Raw genomic sequence first — 22,009 nt, 5'->3', positions numbered from 1 at the left:
AGAAAATAAGAAACGAAAAGTATATTGAACACAATTCAAATTCAGGTTTATAGAATTTTTGAGATTTTTTTTATAATGAAATTTAAAACCATGTTAACCCTAACTAAAATATTAACATGCTTAAAAATAACTAAATAGATGCTAGACTCAAGACCAGAATAACGAAGTAAATAAACCCTACAATCGTCCAATTGAATAAAAAAACAAACTAAACTAATTAATAAATAAAGCTCAACTAAATAAAAATACTGAATTTAATAACAAACCCAAACAAAATTAAACAAAATAAAAATGCTGACTTTAATAAAAAGGATACTCAAAGTGAATATTTAAATCCTACAAAGATGTTTAAAAAAAAAAAAAAAAAGAACAAACTACTGAATAATCCAACCACAATTTAAAGTTCAATAATTATTTTAAAGTAAGAAAGAACAAATTGAAAATAACAATACTCCAGTAAACATTAAAGTAACATAAAAAAAGAGAGAGAGATTAAATGAAAATTAATCTACTAAAAGGATTCTCCAACAATAAATTAAAATAAACACAATAAATTAAAATAAACACTATTATTCAATCCCAACTTTAACTTTAAATAAAAAAAAATAACTAAATGCTTAACCATAAGATTAAATTTAAGGAGAGAGAGAGAGAGAGAGAGTACGAAGAGAAAAAAAAAAAAAAACAGCAGCCTGTAGCTGGCTCCTGCCCGCCCCCCAGCCAAGCCTCCTTTTCCAAAAAGAACTAAAAAGAAAGAAAAAAAAAAAAAACTAAAGAAAACCCTAGTTATACCCTACCTCCTCCTTTGATTTTTCAAAATCCAAAAAATAAAAAGGAACTCCGAGCAGAGACCAGCGCATGGGCCATGCGGCCCTCTCACATGGTCACATCAAATTTTATTTTTTTTAATATATTTTCTTGTTTTTTTTTTTGTTTCTCAGCGCGCAAGCACGATTTTGACCATACTGAAGCCCATATTTCTCAAAGTTTAAAACATGAAAGTTGTAGATAATTTTCTTAACTTTTCACAGCATTTTGAATTGTCTCGATCAGAGTTCGGACAAGAAAGTTACGCATAGATTACAAAGTAGTGTCGATTTTAGCTTCCAATGATTGCTTTGTAATAAAAAATGCCGAAAATTCATAAATTACTCAATGAAACCCAAATATTATAAATAGAACACAATTTTAAAATATTGAAAATAATTAGGTATTTAATTAAAAATATAAGCTTCAATGCATGAATTAAAATACCTAATTACAAAATTTAGGCGCGTGATCACACCCCCCAACTAACGTTTTGTTAGTCTCTAGCAAATAACTAGAATGAATTCTAGGGCGATGTCCACAAATATTAACTCCAACAAACATGAAACGACTGCGCATGCAACACAACTATACCGTTTCATATATAGGAATATAAACAAATTTCACACAAACTCATCATATACAATGCACACAACTCCGAAATAAATCATTCATGCAAATCTCATCGTTATATGGCCGCTAAGAACGGTATACTCACATGAAGTTAACTAGCAATACAATTCAAAGTTAATGTAGTCATATAAATCCGAGTATAAACCGGCGAAATATCAAGGTATGTGTAATGTGTATGACTCGTTACACCTAGGATACCAGTGGACACCTATAAAACAATCGTTTTGACTCGGCCTAACTAATATACCCTAAAAAATACTCAAAAAAATGGGTTCACTCATCATATGTGAGGAGAAGTGTTGCGATCAAACATCCCACATATTGTAAGGAACAAACGCTAAATATATGGAGTGGACTAGTCTGAAAATGATACAGCCTAGTTGTGAGGTGTCGGGTCTTTCACCCTAGCATCTTCTCACCTACTTGCCATGTCTAACCAAGGCCACCCTAGATCAACTTATTCATAAACTTGGTGTGAATACATCTGAAGCATTAAGCGGTTGAAAAGTCTTCATATGTGGAGAATATGTGTCGTGTCCTTGATTTTTTGTGGTAGTTGTGTGGAGCAGGTATTAATTTTTCACCTCATTCTGTTTCTCTTTTTCTTTCTTCTGCTCATTCTTCAATTTCTTTATTTTCATGGTCAATTAGGACAATCATTACACTTCATTTGTTGTTTTCATACTACTTATGTGAATTAAGCTCGAATAGGAGTTTATGAAATAAGTCTATTTCTAGGGGTGACTTAGCCTTCACATCTTAAGTAGGCTACAAGACCTAGGTTTCTATCTCCCCACCGGATGTCACCTCTAGACTAGCAAGTCAAAAACAGAGACTAGTGTACGAAGAGTATTCAGAAAAGAAGAGAAAGTTGAGTTTTATGAACTTTGAGCTGACGTCAAAAACTCAAAAGAATGATAAATGACTCAACAATACCTTACAGGGTGTCATAGTTGCCACGGGCGCTCTCTCGGTGCTTATAAGAAACCCTAAGTGCTACAAGTCAAGTGAACGTATATTTTCAGCCTCATGAGATACCATGTAAATTCAAGAGTTTATATAGGCAAATTAACGTGAATGAACTACCAGTCAACCCACATAGAGTTACAATTCCCAGATTAGCCATATAAAAAGAAACTACACATAAATAACTCGAGTGTGTAACTCTTAGGTTATATGCAAGTATGTAAAGGATATAAGTCAGTGTTAATCATGGTCTAATCATCCATATTTAATTTTTTTTTCAATGTATTTTCTCATCCCCCCAACTAAAGTGGAACATTCTCCTCAATGTGAAAACATAAGGAAAATAGGGAAATAGAAAAGATGTGCATGGGGGAAGTATAGCATACCTAGGTGGAAAAGTAAGGGAAAAGAAAAACTAAAACTAAGGAAAAATGTACCTGAAAATTAACTAAACATAAAATAAGGTAAAAAAAAAAATGAAAAGAAAGGAAAGAAAAACATCATAGTCTGTCTAGTGTAGGCTCTTGAGGAATTTCATTTGGTGGGTGTAGGTCTATAAATTGAATCGGCGAGTTTCCAAATTTGAGTCGCCACAATGAATCAGTCTTGTTACCTACACAAAAGTTAGCCTCAAATAAATCAATACGTTATAAGGTACTAGACAAAACATGTGCAGACTGTCTTTCTTGTTTTAACAAGAAATGATATGTATTCAACATATTTTTCAGGAAATTCACTTATTTAAGAACTGGTCTTTGAGGCAAAGTTGTCAGAGTAGTTACCTTTGGTTCTTTAGAAGCATCAACATTAAAATTTTTACTTGGTTCTTTGAAAATTAAACGTTCACCATTCTACTCACTCTCTTTATCGAGTGTACCCATCAGCTTACCACTGCGGGGATTTGCTTCAACATTGCACTCCTTGACATTTACTCTAGTAAGAGTGATGGTTCTACGGCTGTCAATCTCTGAGAGTAAGGTACCACATGTTGGTACTCCTTATTGGCATCGGTCTCCACGTTAACTGACTTCTCCAATTCTGGGTTTGCTTCCTTTGATTTTTCTTTGAACTCATCTATCTCAAGAGTAACTTCATGTGTCGAGACAACTATTGGTCTGTTAGTGAGTATCTTAGGTTGGGGAACTTCTTTTCCACTTCTCGAAGTAATAACGACCTCCGCTGTCTCAAGAGTGACGACTTTATAAACCTATATAGTGTAAAATAAAGGACATTTAACATCATTCTTTGGATAGCCATCCCCGTCTAGGCATCGAATCCCTGTCCACATGTGTTAACAGTTTGGTGACTCTGCTGGGAACCCATATAGTGTAAGCTAAATGACATTTAACAACATTTTTTGGATAGCCATCTTGTTAAATCCCAGTCGGCATGGGTTGACAATAAATATAAGGGTAAAAGACACTCACCTCCCCCGTGGTTTTGAAAAAAAGACAAGGACTTCCCCTGAGATTTTAAAAATTCCATCGACCTTTCTTGAGCTTTCAAAAGTACCACAAATTTCTTATGAGATTTGACAAAAAGACATAAACCTTCCATTGTATTTTGCAAAAAAGACAAGTCTTTTGAGGGGAGGTTTGTGTCATTTTGGTAAATCTAAAGGGAGGTCCCTAAAATTCTTGAAATTTCAAGGAAGGTTCTTGAAATTTTTGAAATCTTAAAAGAAGTCAGTATCTCTTTGTCAAACTTTAGGGGAGGTTAGTGTCTTACAAATTGATTTATGTATCAAAGTTCAAATATTGAAGTGCAAAATTGAAAAAAAGAATTCAATAAAAGAAAGTATAATATATGATATATATGCATATATGTATATGTTATCATCATTATGCACAAAAAAATGCATATCATATGTAAAACTGAATGTATAAAACATATTTGTATCAGTGTATGTGTGTGTGCATATATATTATACACACACATATATATAATAAAGGAGTATTGCGTTTTTTTTAATAAAATATTAAAAAATAAAAAAATGAATAAATATATTATATATTTCTTTACTATTTATTTATAATCCGTTTATTAATAAGACATGTTTGAATCTATAAGTTCTTTATTTAGGCCCGTTTGGTATCATTGCTATTTTATGTTTTATATTTTTGTTTTTGCATAGTGAAGAAATAGATTTTAAAAATGCATTTGTTTATGTTGTTGGTTTTCAGCTGTTTCTGAAAAAAATTAAATATCAGATCATATGATTTTTAGTTGTTTTGGTAACCTATAGTGAGAAATTTTAATGTCCAGGAATATTTATTTTAAATTAAATCATTCATTTTATACACTTTAGAATTAAAATTTAAATATAATGATAGTATAAATCTAAAAAATAATATTGAAGCCAATTATAAAATATTTTTACTATTTTTAATTGTGATGTCCAATAAAATTTTCATGGTAAAGTAAAACTTGAAAGTATAACAATTAAATAGAATATTATAATAATTTAATTTTTGTTTAGTATTTTTTAAATGCATTATTCTATAATTTTATTATTTTAATCATATTTTTGTCCTATTATGTAATTTAAAGATCAGAATGAGCATTTTTAAATAAAAGTTTTAATTTATTTTAATTTATACTAAAAATGTTATTGATTTTTGATTTTTAAATTTATTTTTTTTAATTTTTATTTTGTAATTTTTGAGAGTGATACAAACGGGAAACGGCCTCTTAAGCTTAGCCCCCGTTATGACCCACCCAAATCTGACCCGCCCACCAATTTTGCCACCCGGCCCGCGCTACTTCACACCGTGACGGCGAATTTTTGTTGGGATTGCATTTCCCAGTTTCCTCTATCCTCCACTGCGTCTGTGAGCTGGTTTGTCGCCACAATGCCTTCTTCTGCCTCTCCGATTTATTTGGAAACTGTAACGGCCTCTTGTGTCTCTCTTTGCTTAATCTTCCCCTCTTTCTTTCTAAGCCAAAAACGCTTTTATATATGACGATGGCAATGCGATATCTCACTGTTTTCTTTCTTTATGCGCAGATTTTTTGCTTTGGAAGTAGCAATTACTCTAGCTTTGGGGCTTGCAGAAAATCAAATATTTGCATCTCCCAGGTAAGCTGTTCCCGCTTTTGTACATTGCATTTTCTTCTTTGCGGTTCTTACACATTTCACTCACTCTTTTGTCTGCTGAGATTGTGGATAATAAAAACTTATTTGAATCATATGCAATTTTGAACTTCGGATAAATCAGAAAGAAGAAAAAAAAATTGGGGTAACTTTTTATATCATTTTTATTGCCTTGGAAATTGAAAATTTTAAAGCATAATCCCAGTCCAATATTCAATTTTGTGTCAGATACAATAGATTGGCATTTTCATTCTAGACGTGTCTATAAAAATCAAACCAAATTCTGGACACAATATTAACAATAGAGGATACACTGTTAGGCACCTACCATGATAAAATTATAAAATACAAATGAAAAATTCCATATTTTTAGATTATAGTTCTCACCTTCTTTACATTTTTTTTAGAATTAAATAAATGTAGGAAGAAACTTCCAATCTAATGTGATATATGCACTGAATGCACATGTGTCATGCTGAAAAATAATTAGGAAATTATTGACAATGGGCTAAAGTGCTTGAACTTGAGATGCCATCAACTTGATTGCCGTTTCAGTCTCTATTTATTTTATAGAATGTGAACTATTTGGTTTTTAACTCAATTGTGAGTGTGTGATCTGCTATAAAGCATTTAAGGGCCGGTTTAATTGGAAAATAGTTTTCATTTTTCATTTTTAGTTTTCCAAAGAATTTAAAAAAATTCTTATTTTTCAGTTTTACAACATTTGTATAAAAAAATGGAAAACACTTGCAATTTTTGGCCTTATTCACTTGTCAAAAATAGTTTTATTTTCCATTTTCAAAATTTTAAATAATTACAAAAATGCCACTTTATCTTTTAGTTTTCCAAATTTGTATAGGAAAGTTGGGAAACATCTTTTTATAGTTTTCTAGATTTCTAATTTCTTATATAATCTTTAGAAAATTGGAAAATAAGGTGTCTTTTTTGAAATTATTTTGAAATCTAGAAATGAAAAATGAAAACTGTTTGGCCAACTAAACAAACCCTTTAATTTCTAACTTCTTAATTCAAATCTTGGAAAACTGAAACTAAGGCATAATTTTTACAATTGATTTATAAACTAAAAATGGAAAAAAACAGGCCCTGAATATTTCATCTGCCCCTATTGCTTGGTAGCTTGTTTTGAATATTCAATATAGATGGGACATGAAGCCTGTTGCCTTTGCCATGCTTGTGCAAAATGCACTTGGTATTATAACATTTTGCCTTTGCTTTGTAATTTTTATTGTTCTATCGACTATCCTAAATAAATTATTGGAGTGATTTTCTCTTCTAGTCCATCCACCATCTAGTTGTTTATAGATTAATTTGTACTTATATTCAAGAATTACAAGGAGCATAAATTGTGTGTATTGTCTGTTTGGGCATTATGAATTTCCAGCCATGACATGGAATGAAAGTCCCTTTTTTACGCCTCTTTTTGAGAAACTATTTTTGGCTTTTGGAAATCGATGAATAGAGTGATGCAAAAACATGTATTGCAAAGTAATTTTTATGAATATATTCCTGAAGATGGGATGTGTTCTGCAAACATTTGAAAGATTTTAATAACAAAAACTTTTGAACATTTTCTATTTTTGAGTTTTTAAATATTTATTATGTATATTTTGAGGATTTAGTACACTTTTGTCACAGTCCCACATTGGATGTGTACTAGGGAGATCTTGGGCTTATAAGGAGGGTTTGAGCTTTAACTAAGTGAGGCGCCTTTTATAGGAAAAACTCGTGAGACCAGTAGGCCAAAGTGGACAATACCTCACTGGAGTTGAGCTTAGGACCATTGCATTTGGTATCAGAGCCTCCCTGGGGGTATTATCATGTGAGTGGATCTGCCTTGGGGGTGTTACCATGTGAGTGGATCCTACACAGAGGTGACATCAGATGTGTATTAGGGAGATCGTGTTGACAAGAACGTTAGAAATCAGACGGGAGAGCCTGTCATGAACTCACATCGGATGTGTACTAGGGAAAATCATGTTGACCAAGACGTCAGAGATTGGACGGGAGAGCCTGTCACGGTCCCACATCGGATGTGTACTAGGGAGATCTTGGACTTATAAGGAGGGTTTGGGCTCCAACTATGTAAGACGTCTTTTATAGGACAACCCCGTGAGGCCAGTGGGTCAAAGTGGACAATATCTCATTGGAGTTGGGCCCAGGATCATTACATCTCGCTACGATCGTACATTCTCATCCTTAATATATTTTCTTTTATTATCAAGAAAAATAAAACCTTTGAACAACTGAAAATATGTTGAAGACTCTACTTTAAAGTTACATTGCCCTTTTGATGCAACATGCAAGCAAGAGCTATTTTACTTTTCTAATTTTTGTTGTATTTTAAAATTTACTATTTAGGTGTTATTATTGGGATCAGATCTTTAACGTTGTTGGATATTTTTTATTTAGAAAATCAATATCTTAGTTTATTTAGAATCTTAGATTTCTAAAAATTTAATTTTCTTATTCCCTGCTTGTATGCTTATAAAAGGCTTCATATGTATAGTTTTTGATACTTAATAGAGTTGAATAACAATTATTTTTTGTTGGAAAATGATCCTGCATCATTTTTTTTATAATGAAAATAGTTGCGGCACCTAGTGTGCAAGGCTTATATGCCATATCAGTGTTTTTGGGGAGGACATGATGTACAGACTTATCTCCACAGTTGGAGAGGCTGTTTATTTATTTATCTGAATATGAAATAATTTTCATAAATTTGTTATTGAACCCTAAAACTGTTGCGCTTGAAGTGGCAAATTGATGTCAATTAATCAATTTTTACCATCTCATGTGATGGTTGCCTCATGAACTAGGATAAGATTTAGGCTGCCAGCAGATGCATGTGTATGTATTTGACGACCAGAATCCTTATTAACACAAGGACTGTTTGATGACATCAACTGGACAGTGCGCAATAGTGAAGGCCTGCAAGTACTGCCGCATTTCATTGTGTGCCTGGGTCGTAGCATCAGCTGTGAAGTTAGGTTCTCTTAAATTCATGAGAAACTCCTTGGCAGTGGCATTTAAGATCAGTTGTCAGTCATTTGCTTTAATAGATCCATCTGGCATTGGCAATGCAAGTTGATGGTGAAAAGTTGTTGCAAATTGGGGCTTGGCATTGGTTGTGAAAGGGATGACCCCAAGTCTTATGCCTATGGAAATGGCAACTTCTTGTTAAAGAGATGACAAAACTGGTTACTCAACTGAGCAAATATGCATAGCTGTCACTTGTCTTTTTGAAGATTTTACAAAAATCTTTCTCCCAGACTTCCATATTTTCTTTATAGTGATCACACTTGACACTAGAGCAACCAAAAAACATTTTAGTGCTCCTTTTTCTTCCATAATGGTGTCTGGCGGGGTAGTTTAGCCTGTTTCACTTATTCAATGCACGGACCTTTTTTGTTTTGTGTGATAGGCTGTTTGACTGGAATTGATCTATTAGAGAATCTCTATTAGACCACACAGAAGATGTTGTTTCTGATTATGTGTTTATATCTGCAATAAAAATTGCTGCTGAATTATGGAACCCTTTCTTTATGATCTCAAGAAAAGCATTCTTCTTCTCCAAACAGGTTGTATAATTGTCATCTGTTTTCCGTTTTATGTTTCTTGAAAATGATAGGGCAAGCACATTCACAGGCTCTTCTTGAAAGAACTTTTCAAATAGTACTCTCAAAGCAGGCCATTTCCAGGAAAGGATTTTTTTATTTTTTTTATTTTTACTAATTTTTCAAGAATGGGATTTGTTAAAATTGACTGACTGAAAAACACGATTTACTACTTTTTGTTATTATTATTTTTTTCCAAATTTAGAAGTGAATCCAATTTCTAAAAACAAGTTTTGGTAATGATACCAAACAGACCCCAATTTTCCTGATAATCTCTCTCGAATTGTTGTTTTAGATATTGTATGTGGTGGGATTTGATCAAATATGAGTTTTTCCACCAACTAAAGGGAGTACTTAATTGTTGAAATGATACTCAATTCCACTGTTTTGAAAAGCTTAATTGAGGCTCGTCTTAGACTTGCTTCAAGGCAAGGCATGCCTAAAATGCCTTGAGGTTCAATCTAAAATACCAGATTTTGGAAAGGCTAACGCATCTCACACCGAGGCTCATGCATTTGTGTAAAAGGCACACTTTTTGCACCTTTTTAGTAGTCTTGAGCATTTTGGTTGTGTGATTCTTAGTTAGATTTGGTTAGAAAATTTTAACTCCACATTTATATAAAAGGAACATCAAAATAAGAGTTAATTTCCAAAATTCTTGAGCCTCAATATTTCTATAATAACTGAGAGTTGCACCTTAGATCTTGAAAAGATGCGAACTTTGTTTTGTTATAGCTATCTCTTGTCATGATTTACATAATGAACTCAAGTTAACAATTTTTGAATGATCAACAAGTAGTTTGCAAATTATATTTGATTTTTTTTTTACATTATATTTGTGTTTTTATTAATTTTTTATCTTGAAAATAAATGTAATTTATTCACATATTTTTATCTAAAAATAAAATTTTCAAAAAGCTTACACCCTAACATCTTAAGGCTTATGCTTCATCTCGTAAGGGTTAGAACACCACACCTTATGCCTTAGTCTTTTAAAATGTTGCTCAATTTTTTTACTTTTATTTATTTTTGGGATGGAAAAAGAAGGTGTATTTATTGTAGAGGAAAGAATGTATGAAGAGAAGAATTAGGGATCGTTTGGAACCACTTGCGAAGAAGTGGTTTTATAAAGAAATATTGAATTTAATACGTGTTGATAGTAAGTGCCGAATGAAAAAGTGTTGAAAGTCACAAGTTCTGTCTGGATGTATCTTAAAATATGTTCTGATTATTATTCCTAATTAAATATGTGGTGTTTGGATACTCACTTTTATTATAAGCGCTATGTGAGTATATTATAATATTATTATTGTTATATTTCAACATTTAATTAATATGTCGTAATATATAACAAAATATTATATAATTATTTTAAATAATTTGATAATATTATTACTAAATAAATTATTTAATTATAAAAATATGTATTGCTATTCTCATATAAATGATATTATGGAGAGTTCTAAATATAATTTATATGTTACGTTACATAATAATGTAGTATGTAATTATTAATTGCCATAATATATCTGATCGATGCATAATATCATGAAAAATGGATACGATTCGTCGCTGAGAGTAAACATGCTGTTCTGGAACCCTCTGGGTTCTGCTGAGCAGCCTGACAATTGGCGGAAGATGCTGGGCAAAGCTGCTCACCTTTTATGTTAATAATACCATTTTCTTTCTTGATGACCATAATCTTTCGTTTAGAAGAATTTTGGGTATTCTTAATGTTTTTGAGAGAGTTTCAGGGCTTGAGATTGATATGGAGAAAAATGGTTTAGCAGCCCTAAATGTTCCTGATGTGAGGATTAGAGTTTGGGCAGCAGACGCAGGGTGTGGTTTATTGGAATGGCCCCTAACTTATTTAGGGGCTCCGTTGGGTGGGAATCCTAGAGGGGCGGATTTTGGAATCCAGTAGTGGAGAGGATTATGAAGAGATTAGACGGTTGGAAGGGTGCCCTTTTCTCTTTTGGCAGTAGAATAACACTTATCCAAACTTGTCTCTCTAGTATTCTTTTGTAATTTTCTTATCTGTTTTTAGAATTCGAGTGGAAGTCGTGAGCAAGCTTGAGAGAATTATGAGGGATTTTTTGTGGTCTGGTTTGGGGGGTCATAGGGACCATTTAGTAAAATGACCGAAGGTTAGTAAGTCTAAAATGGAGGGGTGTTGGATCTTTGTAACTTCACACCACTTTTTCAACTAAATGGTTATGGCGCTTGCCCTTGGAAGATAATTCCCTATGGCATGGAGTTATTCGAAGTAAGTTTGGGTTGGATGAGAATGAGTGGGATACCAATGCTAGCTTGAGATGTTCTCTAGGGAGTCCGTGGAGGTCTATTTCTCATATTTACTCTATTTTTACCCCTCACACTAAATTTGTGCTGTGGAGGGGATTTCGGATTCATTTTTGGAAAGACCCATGGCTTGGGAATAATTCTTTCTCCATTTCTTTTCTGCGTCTTTTTAGATTGTGCTCTGAGCCAAACAAAGTTATTTCCTTTTTGTGAATAATGGGAGGGGCTTTCCAGTCTATTGAAATTTCATTTTATGAGACGTATGAATGATAGGGAGATGGTGGAGTAGCCTTCTTTGTTGTTCATATTGAACAACTGCAAATTATCTTCGGCTAGGGATGTTCATTCTTGGTTTTTGGATCATTCGGGGGTGTTTTCTTGTAAATCATTCTTTGAATTTTTGACCTTTTCAAATTATCCCTTTCCTTTTTATTTAGTTATTTGGAAGGTTAAAGTTCCCCCCAAAATTAAAGCATTTACTTGGTTGGTTGTGCTTACCAAAATTAATACCAATAACTTGCTGCAGATTAGGAGACCTTTGAAGACTCTCTCTCTCTAGATGTTTGTGTGCTCGGTTATAGGAATTCCGAAACAGTCTCTCACCTCTTTTGGCATTATGATTTTGCATAGAAGATCTGTAATAAATTGTTCGGTGTTATGGAAGAGAGTTGGGTCTGCCCTTATTTAGTGGAAGATTTGTTAATCACTTTTTTTTTTTGTGGGCTTTGGAATAAGGAAGGAAAGGGCAGCTCTATGGAAGTGTAGTAAGTATGCAATTTTATAAGGTCTTTGGTTGGAACATAATGTGTGGATTTTTTTTGGGAAGAAGTTGAATTTGTATTTAGTGTGGGAAAAGATTCAGTTCTTGAATTCTTTATGATGTATCAGGTTTGAAATTTTTAGGAAGATAGCTTTTATGGTTTAAATATAGATTGGAGGAATTGGTTGGTTTGATTTCTGTTTTTTGATGTTTTAGTTTTTCTCTCGTTATAGATTTTTGTGGGAGATGCCTTTTCTCCCCCTTGTAAATTCTCTTCTTATTAATGAATTTCTTTTGCTATAATAACAACCACAACAACAACAACAAGCCTTTAGTCCCACTAGGTGGGGTTGTCTACATGAATCCTTTTCCTCCAATTCACCCGATCAAGTGCGTTTTTCTCTATTAGATTAAGGGCTATTAAATCCTTCCTCACTACCTTATTCCAAGTTATTTTAGGCCTACTTCTACCCTTTTTCATGCTTGAAACAATAGCTAACTCACTCCTCCTCACAGGTGCTCTACTAGGCTTGTGTTTCAAATGCCCAAACCACTTAAGTCGCCCCTCCCATATCTTGTCTTCAATATGTGCTATGCCTAAATTATTGCATATATGCTCATTTTTTACTTTATTTATTAATGTTATACCACTCATCCATCTTAAAATTTGCATTTCACCAACTTTTACTTTTTGAACATGTTTTTGAGTGGCCCAACATTCTGAACCATAAAGCATAGTTGGCCTTGTAGCTGTCTTATAAAACTTTTCTTTTAATTTTAAGGGTATTCTATGATCACACAACACACCTGACGCACTCCTCCATTTTACCCAACTTGTTTTAATTCTATGTACTACTTCTTCTTCAATTTCCCCTTCCGCTTGCAAAATAGATCTTAAGATATCTAAATCTATTAGTGCTATTAATCTCTTGATTATCAAGTTTAATCTTCTCTTCACTATTACTCCTTATATTACTGAAATTACATTTCATATATTCTGTCTTATTCCTACTTATCCTAAACTCTCGACTCTAATGTGGCTCTCCAAAGTTCTAGCTTAGATTCCACTCGGCTCCTACTATCATTAATCAACATGATATCATCTGCAAACAACATATACCAAGGGATCTCATTTTGAATATTCCTAGTAAGTCCATCAATCACTAAAGTAAAAAGATAAGGACTCAAAGTAGAACCTTGATGTATACCTACTGTGATTGGAAAATCTCTAGATTCCTTTTCTATAGTCTTAACGCTAGTCACTACTCTATCATATATATCCTTAATGACCTCAGAATATCTACTGAAAACCCCCTTCTTTTCTAAGACCCACCAAAGAACTTGTTTAGGTGCTCTATCATAAGCTTTCTCAAGGTCAACAAAAACCATATGCAAGTCCTTCTTTTTCCTAAACTTTTTCATTAAGCTTCTTAAAAGATAAATAGCTTCTGTTGTTGATCTCCTAGGCATAAAACCAAATTGAGCTTTTGAAATTCTCATTTCTAGCCTTATTCTATGTTCAATTACCCTTTCCCATAATTTCATCGTATGACTTATAATCTTAATTCCACAATAGTTATTACAATTTTGAATATTGCCTGTGTTTGTATAAAGGTACTAACGTATTTTTCCTCCATTCTTTTGGCATTTTCTTGGTTGTTATAACAATGTTGGATAGATTAGTTAACTAAATATTTCCTTTATCACCTAAACATTTCCAAACTTCAATTGGTATTTTACCTAGTCCTATAGATTTAATACTTTTCATATTTTTTAATGCCATCTTAACTTCAAGAACTCTACTTTTGTGAATAAATCTCCTATTTTTAGTCTTCTCATTTGTCACTTCCAAGTTCAATCTTTCTTTTTGATTTTCATTAAACAACTTATCAAAGTATCTTCGCCACCTCCATTTAATTTCTTCTTCTCTAGTTAAGACACTATCATTCTTGTTCTTTACACATTTTACATCACCTAAATCTTTGCATTTTCTTTCGCTAGCTCTAGCAAGTTTATAAATGTCTTTTTCTCCTCTTTTGTATCTAGTCTAATATATAAAGTATCGTAAGTTCTATGTTTAATTTCACTAATAGTTTTTCGTTTGCATTTTTTCTCTTCTCTTTATATTTTTTCAAGATTTTGTATATTTCTACAATTTTGCCATATTTTATTCCAAATTATTTTTTGTTTTAACGACTTTGGACTTCTTGATCCTACCACCAACTTTCTTTACTATCCAAGTATCTGTCTTCGGACTCACCTAAAACCTCTTTTGTTATCTTACAGAATTAGCTATTTTATTCCAAACAATATTTGCACCTATCTTATCCCCTACAGTCCAATCACACTCTTTAATCATTTTATCTTTGAATATTATTATATTATCTCCCTTCAAGCTCCACCATCTAATCCTTTTGTGTTTATTTATGTTACTCATTTTCTTTCATTTTTTTTAATGTGTATCTAATACTAGGATTCTATGATGTGTAGACAAACTTTCACTTGGGATAACTTTACAATCCTTACAAGATAGACAAACCCCATTCCAAGTTAAGAAGAAATCTATTTGAATTTTATTATGCCCACTCTTGAAAGTTATAAGTGTTCTTCTCTTTTTATAAAGCAAGTATTCAATATAACAAAATCATAAGACATGGCAAAATCTAAGATTGTATCATTGACCTCATTTTTATCTCCATATCGGTGGCCTTTATGTATCCTCTCATAGCCTACATTATTCTTTCCAATGTGTCAATTCAAATTAACTTCTACGAATGTCTTTTCAGACATTGGTATCCCTTGTAAAATACTATCCATATCTTCCTAAAATTGTCTTTTAAGATTTTCTGCTAAGCCTATTTGGGGAGCATATGCACTAATGACGTTCACTGTTTCCAGACCTAGAGCTATTTTGATTTTAATGACCCTATCCTCTATTCTTTTAACATCTACTACATTATCTTTTAGGTCTTTGTCTACAATAATTCCCACCCTGTTTTTTTGCTTCTCTTTTCCAGTATACCAGAGCTCAACTCCTGATTTTTCAATTTCTGTAGCTTTCTCTCCCACCCATTTTGTCTCTTGAATGTAGATTAAGTTAATTTTCCTTCTAAATGTTATTTCCATACTTTTGCCCATTAAGAATTCCTATATTCCAAGTTGCTAATCTAATTTTAGTTTCCTGTGCTAACTTATTAGCCCTCTCCTTCTATACTAATTCGGTTTATTCCCTTGACCTAGGTAAATTTGGTAAGTATTCATGATAATAACACCTAACAAAGTTTTACACTGACTATCAGCTACCTAATACGACTTTGCTCCTCCGGCCTTGGGACTGGCTGTGTGTACAAAAAATTTGTGTTACTCACGAGAAGTACACGTTTGAGTTTTTTTTTTTTTTAATGCAAACTTATTTCACATAGACAATTTTATTAATCACACCTGACAACTAGTAGAAACCACACAAACAACACAATGCATTTAAAAAAAAATCTAAAGCATACAATTTTGTGTGTGAATTGAAGCTAGATTAAAATATAGAAAAAAGTGCAATAGTACTAAATATTTTTCATATTAAAAAAATATAAATTAAATTAACATTTTGATTCAATATTTTTTCTTTCTAGTTAATACAATTTAGTATTGTTTCTAACATAGTTATAATAACAACAACAACAACAAACCTTAAGCCCCACTTGGTGGGGACGGCTATCTAAATCATTTTCGCCAATTCTTCTGATCGAAGGCATTGTCCTTCACTAGCTTAAGAGCTATTAAGTTCTTCCTCACTACCTTATTCCATGTTATTTTAGGTCTATCGCTGCCCCTTTTACTCTAAAAAAAATAACTACCTCACTCCTCCTCATAGGTGCGCTGCTTGGCCTGCGTTTCAAAAGCCAAAACCATCTAAGCTGCCCCTCGCTTATCTTGTCTTCGACTAGTGCTGTGCCTTTATTTTGCATATGTTCATTCCTTTATTTATCTTTTAATGTTATACCACTCATCCACTTTAACTTTTGTCTCTTGGCAACTTTTTAACTTTTTTGTATATGTTGTTTCTAGTTCAACAGTATGATCCATAAAGCATGACTGGCCTTAGCCATCTTATTGAACTTTTCGCTTAATTTTAATGGTCTTCTATGTTTACACAACACATTCGACCGCAACTAGTGGGACTTAAGGCTTGTTGTTATTGTTGTTGTTGGCTGTAGGGTATAATGGGTACAAATTTTGAAAATTTTGTGAAATCTCGTTACAAAACTTTGAATATTTTTCTCTAGAATTTTCTTTGGAAATAGTGTATGACTCAGAACAGAAACAAGAGAGAGTAATGATTTAATTTTGTTGCTGCTGTTTTTTTTTTTAATTTAGTCTTTAATTTTTATTTTTTTTATTTTTCGGATGCTATAGGCAACATGTATTTTATATTCAATAAAAATTTAAAACAGAGCAAAATACACCAAAAAAGAGGTATCAAATTTAGAAACAAAGCCTAACCCATGAGAAAAGAAAAATTGAAATGAAAAAGAATCAGGTAAAAGAGATTTGAAAACAAAAACAATAGCTTAAGAGTTTTTTGGCTCAGTAATTTGCTGGCAGTTGCCTTATTGCTTTCATTTTTCTTGGAACAAATGCTTTTAAGTTAAAAGCTGTTTTTTTTTCTAAATGTCACATAGAAAAGGAGGACTAAAGAGCCAAGGAAGCAGCAAGATGAGAGAAGAATGATAGGAAACAGAAGGTTGGCTGCAAGGAAAGATATGCTAACACCTAGTTCATTGGTATCTCCAGAAGTTAGTCCTCCTCCATTAGTTAGTGCATTAAAGGTTTCAGCTGAACAAAATGTTGCTAGCTTTCACTTCCCTGGACATAACAGAGGACGGGCTGCACCATCATCATTAACTCAGCTCATTGGTACAAGACCATTCCTTCACGACTTACCAGAGCTTCCAGAGCTGGACAATCTCTTTTCTCCAGAGGGTTCAATTTTGGAGGCACAGGCACTAGCTTCCAAATTGTTTGGAGCATCAGAGACATGGTTTCTTGTTGGGGGTACCACTTGTGGAATTCAAGCTGCAATTATGGCTACCTGTTCCCCAGGTGACTCTCTCATACTCCCTCGGAATTCCCATATATCAGCAATGTCTGCTATGGTATTATCTGGTGCACTGCCAAAGTTCATCAGCCCTCAGTATAACTTTGACTGGGACATTGCTAGTGGTGTCACTCTGTTACAGGCAAGTTTTTTATTCATAGTTCTTACAGCAGAAAGTCCACTGTTATATTCTGTTTCGAGGGTAAAACGTAGATTTCTCTTGATATGATCTTACTAATAAAATGTTCATATTCTTAATACATGATTAAAACAAAATAATGAGAAGTTTCATTGATGGTAAGATCTAAAGATTTTATGAATGTTTTGTATTTCCATTTGGTAGTGTAATAGCATTATATTTCTACATGATTTCTAATTTTGGGCTTCTCTCTTCACAGGTGGAGAAAGCAATCAAGGAGTTGGAAAAGGAAGGTCAAAAAGCTGCTGCAGTTTTTGTCACTTCCCCTACTTACCATGGAGTGTGTAGTGATTTGAGTAGGATTTCTCAGGTGTGTCATTCTCATGGAATTCCGTTGATTGTTGATGAGGCTCATGGAGCTCACTTGGGGTTTCATCCTAGCCTGCCCAAGTCAGCTCTACAGCAGGGGGCTGATCTGGCTGTGCAGTCCACGCACAAAGTTCTCTGCTCTCTTACACAGTCATCAATGTTACATATGTCGGGAAATATTGTAGATAGAGAGAGAATATGCAGATGTCTTCAGATGCTTCAAAGCACCAGCCCCAGTTATCTGCTTTTAGCATCATTGGATGCTGCTAGAGCTCAAATAAGTGATAGACCTGCAATTATTTTTGACAAAGCAATAAAATTGGCTGTTGAAGCAAAAAATGCAATTGAAGATATTCCGTGTATTTCAGTACTTGACAATCTAAGCTTCTCTGATTTTCCTGTCATTGATCCCTTGCGACTTACTATAGGTGTATGGCAACTTAGCTTATCTGGATATAAAGCAGATGAAATCTTAGATAGGGACCATGGGGTCATCTCAGAGCTTGTTGGGACTCAATCTATTACATTTGCAGTAAATCTTGGAACCTGTAGAGATCATCTTCAGAGGCTTGTCTTGGGAATAAATTGTTTATCTGCAAGTTCCATTCCAGCTAAAGGGGTGGAAGAGAGGATGGAGGCCAGTCAGTATGTCCTTTTTGCTGATGTTAGCATGAGCCTGAGTCCAAGAGAAGCTTTCTTTGCGAGTAAAAGAAGAGTGAACATTAGAGAGAGCCTTGGCGAGATATGCGGGGAGCTGATATGTCCATACCCACCAGGGATTCCTGTTCTGATGCCTGGTGAAGTTATTACAGAGAGAGGCTTGGATTATTTGCTTCAAGTTAGAAGCAAAGGTGCTCTTATTAGTGGAGCTTCTGATTCTCTACTCTCATCTATAGTTGTCTGCAATGTGTAATTCATGGTTGGGGGGATACTCATGAAAAAAATGCATCTGGACTTTCAATTCATTTAGCTCAATTAATGGAATAAGAGCATCATATAGGAAGGTATGGCCAAGTTTCTTTGAATATGTACAGATATTGGAGAAGTTGGCAACTGCAAATATACAACACCAATTTTTACAACCTTCGCACCTATTCCACACACATCCTGGAGATGGGAGATATGTATGGGCTTTCTTAGGGCTCTAATCACTAAAGCTTCACACTGGTCCATTGCAACTTCCATGGCTAAGCTCCAACTCAATGTTGGTAAAAAAGGGCATCCCTGTGCACAAAGCTCCAACTCAATGTTGGCAAGTAAAAGGAAAATCCCATAAGTAGTCTTCTGCATTGCAAATGTTGAAAATCACTCCATGGTATGCAAGAGAAAATTACATGAAAAGAGTCTTGCCATGGAGTTGAACAAATTCTGGTTGAAATTTATTTTCTCAATCAATGAGATCATGGACAACAGCTGCAGAACAAGATATATGGTATAAATCAGAGCTTTATCTATATGTGGTAGTATATGTAGGGGAAGAGAGCTAGCTATGGAGCAGTCAATTGCCACCATACTTGGTGCGATCTCAACTCCATGGCTGGCTACTTTTTTGTACTCCACTCTTCCAATGCCAATTGATTGAGGGCAAGTTTAGATACCCCACTATTGAAATCGGTAAAAATATATGATTTACTCATTTTAACCAGTACATTCTCTCTTCAAAGTATTGTGGGCTTTGGATTAATAGCATGTTCCATTTTTCTTTTGACGTCCCATTTTATAATGCTTTCTTAGTTGTGGGGAGGTGTTACCGATGGAAAGATCTGGTCAGTTATGGTTAAACCATTATGCAACTGCTGTTCTTTGAGGGTTAGCTTTGAGATTATTCCTTTTATGTATTTTTTGGTGTTGATGGTCATTATTGGAAACTCCTAGTGTGTGCATTCAAGTACGAGCAGCACGTGAAATGTCAGCTTAAATATTCTATGGAATCGGGAATATTGGGATCATTGATACATCTACGCAATATGGACAATATGATAAAGGACAATGTCTACAGATAACATGCAAATACTGACAAGTCCAAGTTACACCATTGGGAAAATACTGATTGGTCCAATTCAATATTCATGAATGATGCAGATTACAATAAAGGCTAATCATGGACCTTAATCTTTCCATGCACCAGGGAAATTTGGGAAGAAGTGGTTTAAGGGCCCGAGGTGACACCAAAAACCAGTAAACTGGCTGGAGGTAAAACTTTTGGGGAGCCAAAGCCTCTACTGCTGATTACTTAAAGAGTTGCTCCTGGTCTGCCAGCACCCAGAAGGTATTTCTTGCTTTTGACAGTTTTACCTCTTCATGCAGATATATCTAGACATTTAATGCTTTAAAGTGAAGTTCTACACATGCCAATGAGTGAATCCAGGCATGCTAGTTCATATGGATCCTGTGACACAAGTGCTAAGCTGCTAACTGACCTCTTCATGCTGCCTCTACAAGTTTATGCTCCTAACGTGCCTGCTTGCCTGACCTTCATGCCAATGTTGACCTGCCAAAGCACTTCAAAAGCTCTAATCCATTTTTATCTATCAAATTTTCATATGGCTTGGATGCTTATGTACTTGTGTGAGAAAGAGGGGTTTGATTGAGTTTAGATGCAGAAAGGGAAGGATAAACCTAGAAAAAACTTGGATTAGGGTATCAAGAAAAAGAACATTACAGTTTTCTACTTTGGAAGTTGGTTTTGTTTAAGGAGAAAGGAGGATTTTCAAGAGGAGCATCTGCTGACAACTGAAATAAATTATTTACTATTTATCATTTTCTTGCTTTTCTTTTGTCATTTCTTGCTTCTTGTTGCTAAACTAAAATTCATTGCCTTTAAATTATAGACCTCCCCTGCAATGTTTTAGTTGTAAATAAATTCCTAAACTCTCCCCTGCAATGTTTTAGTTGTAAATAAATTCCTAAACTAGTATATGTAGTAAACCAAAGGATTGCATGCGTATGTCTATATATACTTTGTTGTCTTAGATGAAAATTTTAAATTATACAATCAGTAGCTCAACTAATAATAAAAAGCAATGTTATAGCCTTAGTGGTGTGTTGCTATCTTCACATGCACGTATGCTAGAACTCCTCTGAGCTGCGCTCTGCTTTCTTTCATTTCAGTCCATGTATCTAGATGAAGTCACTTTAAACACCATGAGTAAATTGCCGGCTAACTGTACCTATTCAAATTTATTGTCATTGTTTGGATTTGCATTATGTGCATTTTCCATGGTCTAATGTATCTTGACCATGGACAAAATATTCTAATATGGCCATTTTGATATCTATGGCAGGGAGATCAACTACGAGTATTAGTGGAAAAAGTTTATGGAGAAGTAGAGGGATTTGCTCATTGTTACTATTGACATGGAGAAAGCCTATGATGGGTACTTAGGAAATTTATAGGGTGGGTTTTAGGGGAAAGCAAGCTTGTTATAGGTACATTAACATCAATAATGGGCATAATGACTAGTGTTAGGAATACAGGTGGAGGGTCTTAGGTAGTTTTTCTGGGAGTATGAATTTTAGGTCTTGGATTTGGAAGAAATTCAATGCAATTTTGTGCTATGTTTTGTCTAAATCCACAAGTCCAAATCCAATGCTCAAAATCCATGCTCCCAAATGTTGGGCTAAGGAATTTCCAATCACAATGAGGGATAAGGGTACACATCAAGCGTTTGTTTTTGAGTCCTTTATCTATTTTGATTTAGTTATAGATGATCTTCCTAGAATATTTTTTTTAGATAAAAAAAAGAATGCCTATTAGAAAAGAAAGAGATTACAGCTCATTAGAGGGCAAGGTATACTCTCAATAAAAAAAAAAAACAATAAAAAACAAAACTAAAACAGCAACGCTTTCCAATTATGTTGCAAATCAACGAGCCGTATACCCACTAGGAGTACTACAAATGCAAAATGTCAAAAACAGGGAAAAAAATAACCTTACTCCATTGGGTTTTTTAATCCATCATCCTCCCCTTGAAAATTCTGGAATTATGTTCTAGTTAAATACTTCACATGATGGCAAAAGTCATTTTCACAATAATTTTCCTTTTGAGAACCAAATCACTTGAAACATTGGAAAAAAAAACTTTACAATGTTCATTGCAAACCGAAGACTCCCCAAACACACTAATGAGCGAGCACTAGATGTTCCACGAGAAAGGACATGCTGAAATAAGTGAGCATTCATTTCACTTTCGATAGTGAAGGAAACAAATTT

The 22,009-nt window shown here is 33.8% G+C and overlaps 1 protein-coding gene across 2 annotated transcripts; it reads left to right on the top strand.

Annotated features, from left to right (window-relative positions):
• The first annotated feature begins 5,185 nt into the window (after nt 1-5,185).
• Nucleotides 5,186-20,573, top strand: LOC131166044 (uncharacterized). 2 transcript variants are annotated; one of them, XR_009139720.1, is made up of 5 exons: nt 5,186-5,294; nt 5,414-5,485; nt 16,873-17,430; nt 17,687-19,989; nt 20,104-20,573. XR_009139720.1 is itself a non-coding variant. In XM_058124270.1 (4 exons), the coding sequence occupies exons 1-4, from the start codon at nt 5,259-5,261 to the stop codon at nt 18,707-18,709; spliced, it is 1,689 nt and encodes a 562-aa protein (XP_057980253.1). In that variant the 5' UTR covers nt 5,186-5,258; the 3' UTR covers nt 18,710-20,573. The 2 variants fall into 2 exon arrangements, 1 of the variants encoding a protein (XP_057980253.1); XM_058124270.1 differs by having other exon boundaries at nt 17,687-20,573.
• Nucleotides 20,574-22,009: the final 1,436 nt, after the last annotated feature.

Source organism: Malania oleifera, chromosome 10 (assembly GCF_029873635.1).
Source record: "Malania oleifera isolate guangnan ecotype guangnan chromosome 10, ASM2987363v1, whole genome shotgun sequence".
Taxonomy (NCBI): Eukaryota; Viridiplantae; Streptophyta; class Magnoliopsida; order Santalales; family Ximeniaceae; genus Malania; species Malania oleifera.
The sequence above is the reverse complement of the archived record's forward strand: the minus strand, read 5'-3'. Positions and strand labels throughout refer to the sequence as shown.

Bases quoted from the DNA above. Each gene is read 5' to 3' on its own strand.
- LOC131166044 (XM_058124270.1), top strand. From the start codon at position 5,259: ATGCCTTCTTCTGCCTCTCCGATTTATTTGGAAACT. The intron at 5,295-5,413 runs GTAACGGCCTCT...CTTTATGCGCAG, and splicing joins CTCCGATTTATTTGGAAACT to ATTTTTTGCTTTGGAAGTAG. The intron at 5,486-16,872 runs GTAAGCTGTTCC...AATGTCACATAG, and splicing joins CAAATATTTGCATCTCCCAG to AAAAGGAGGACTAAAGAGCC.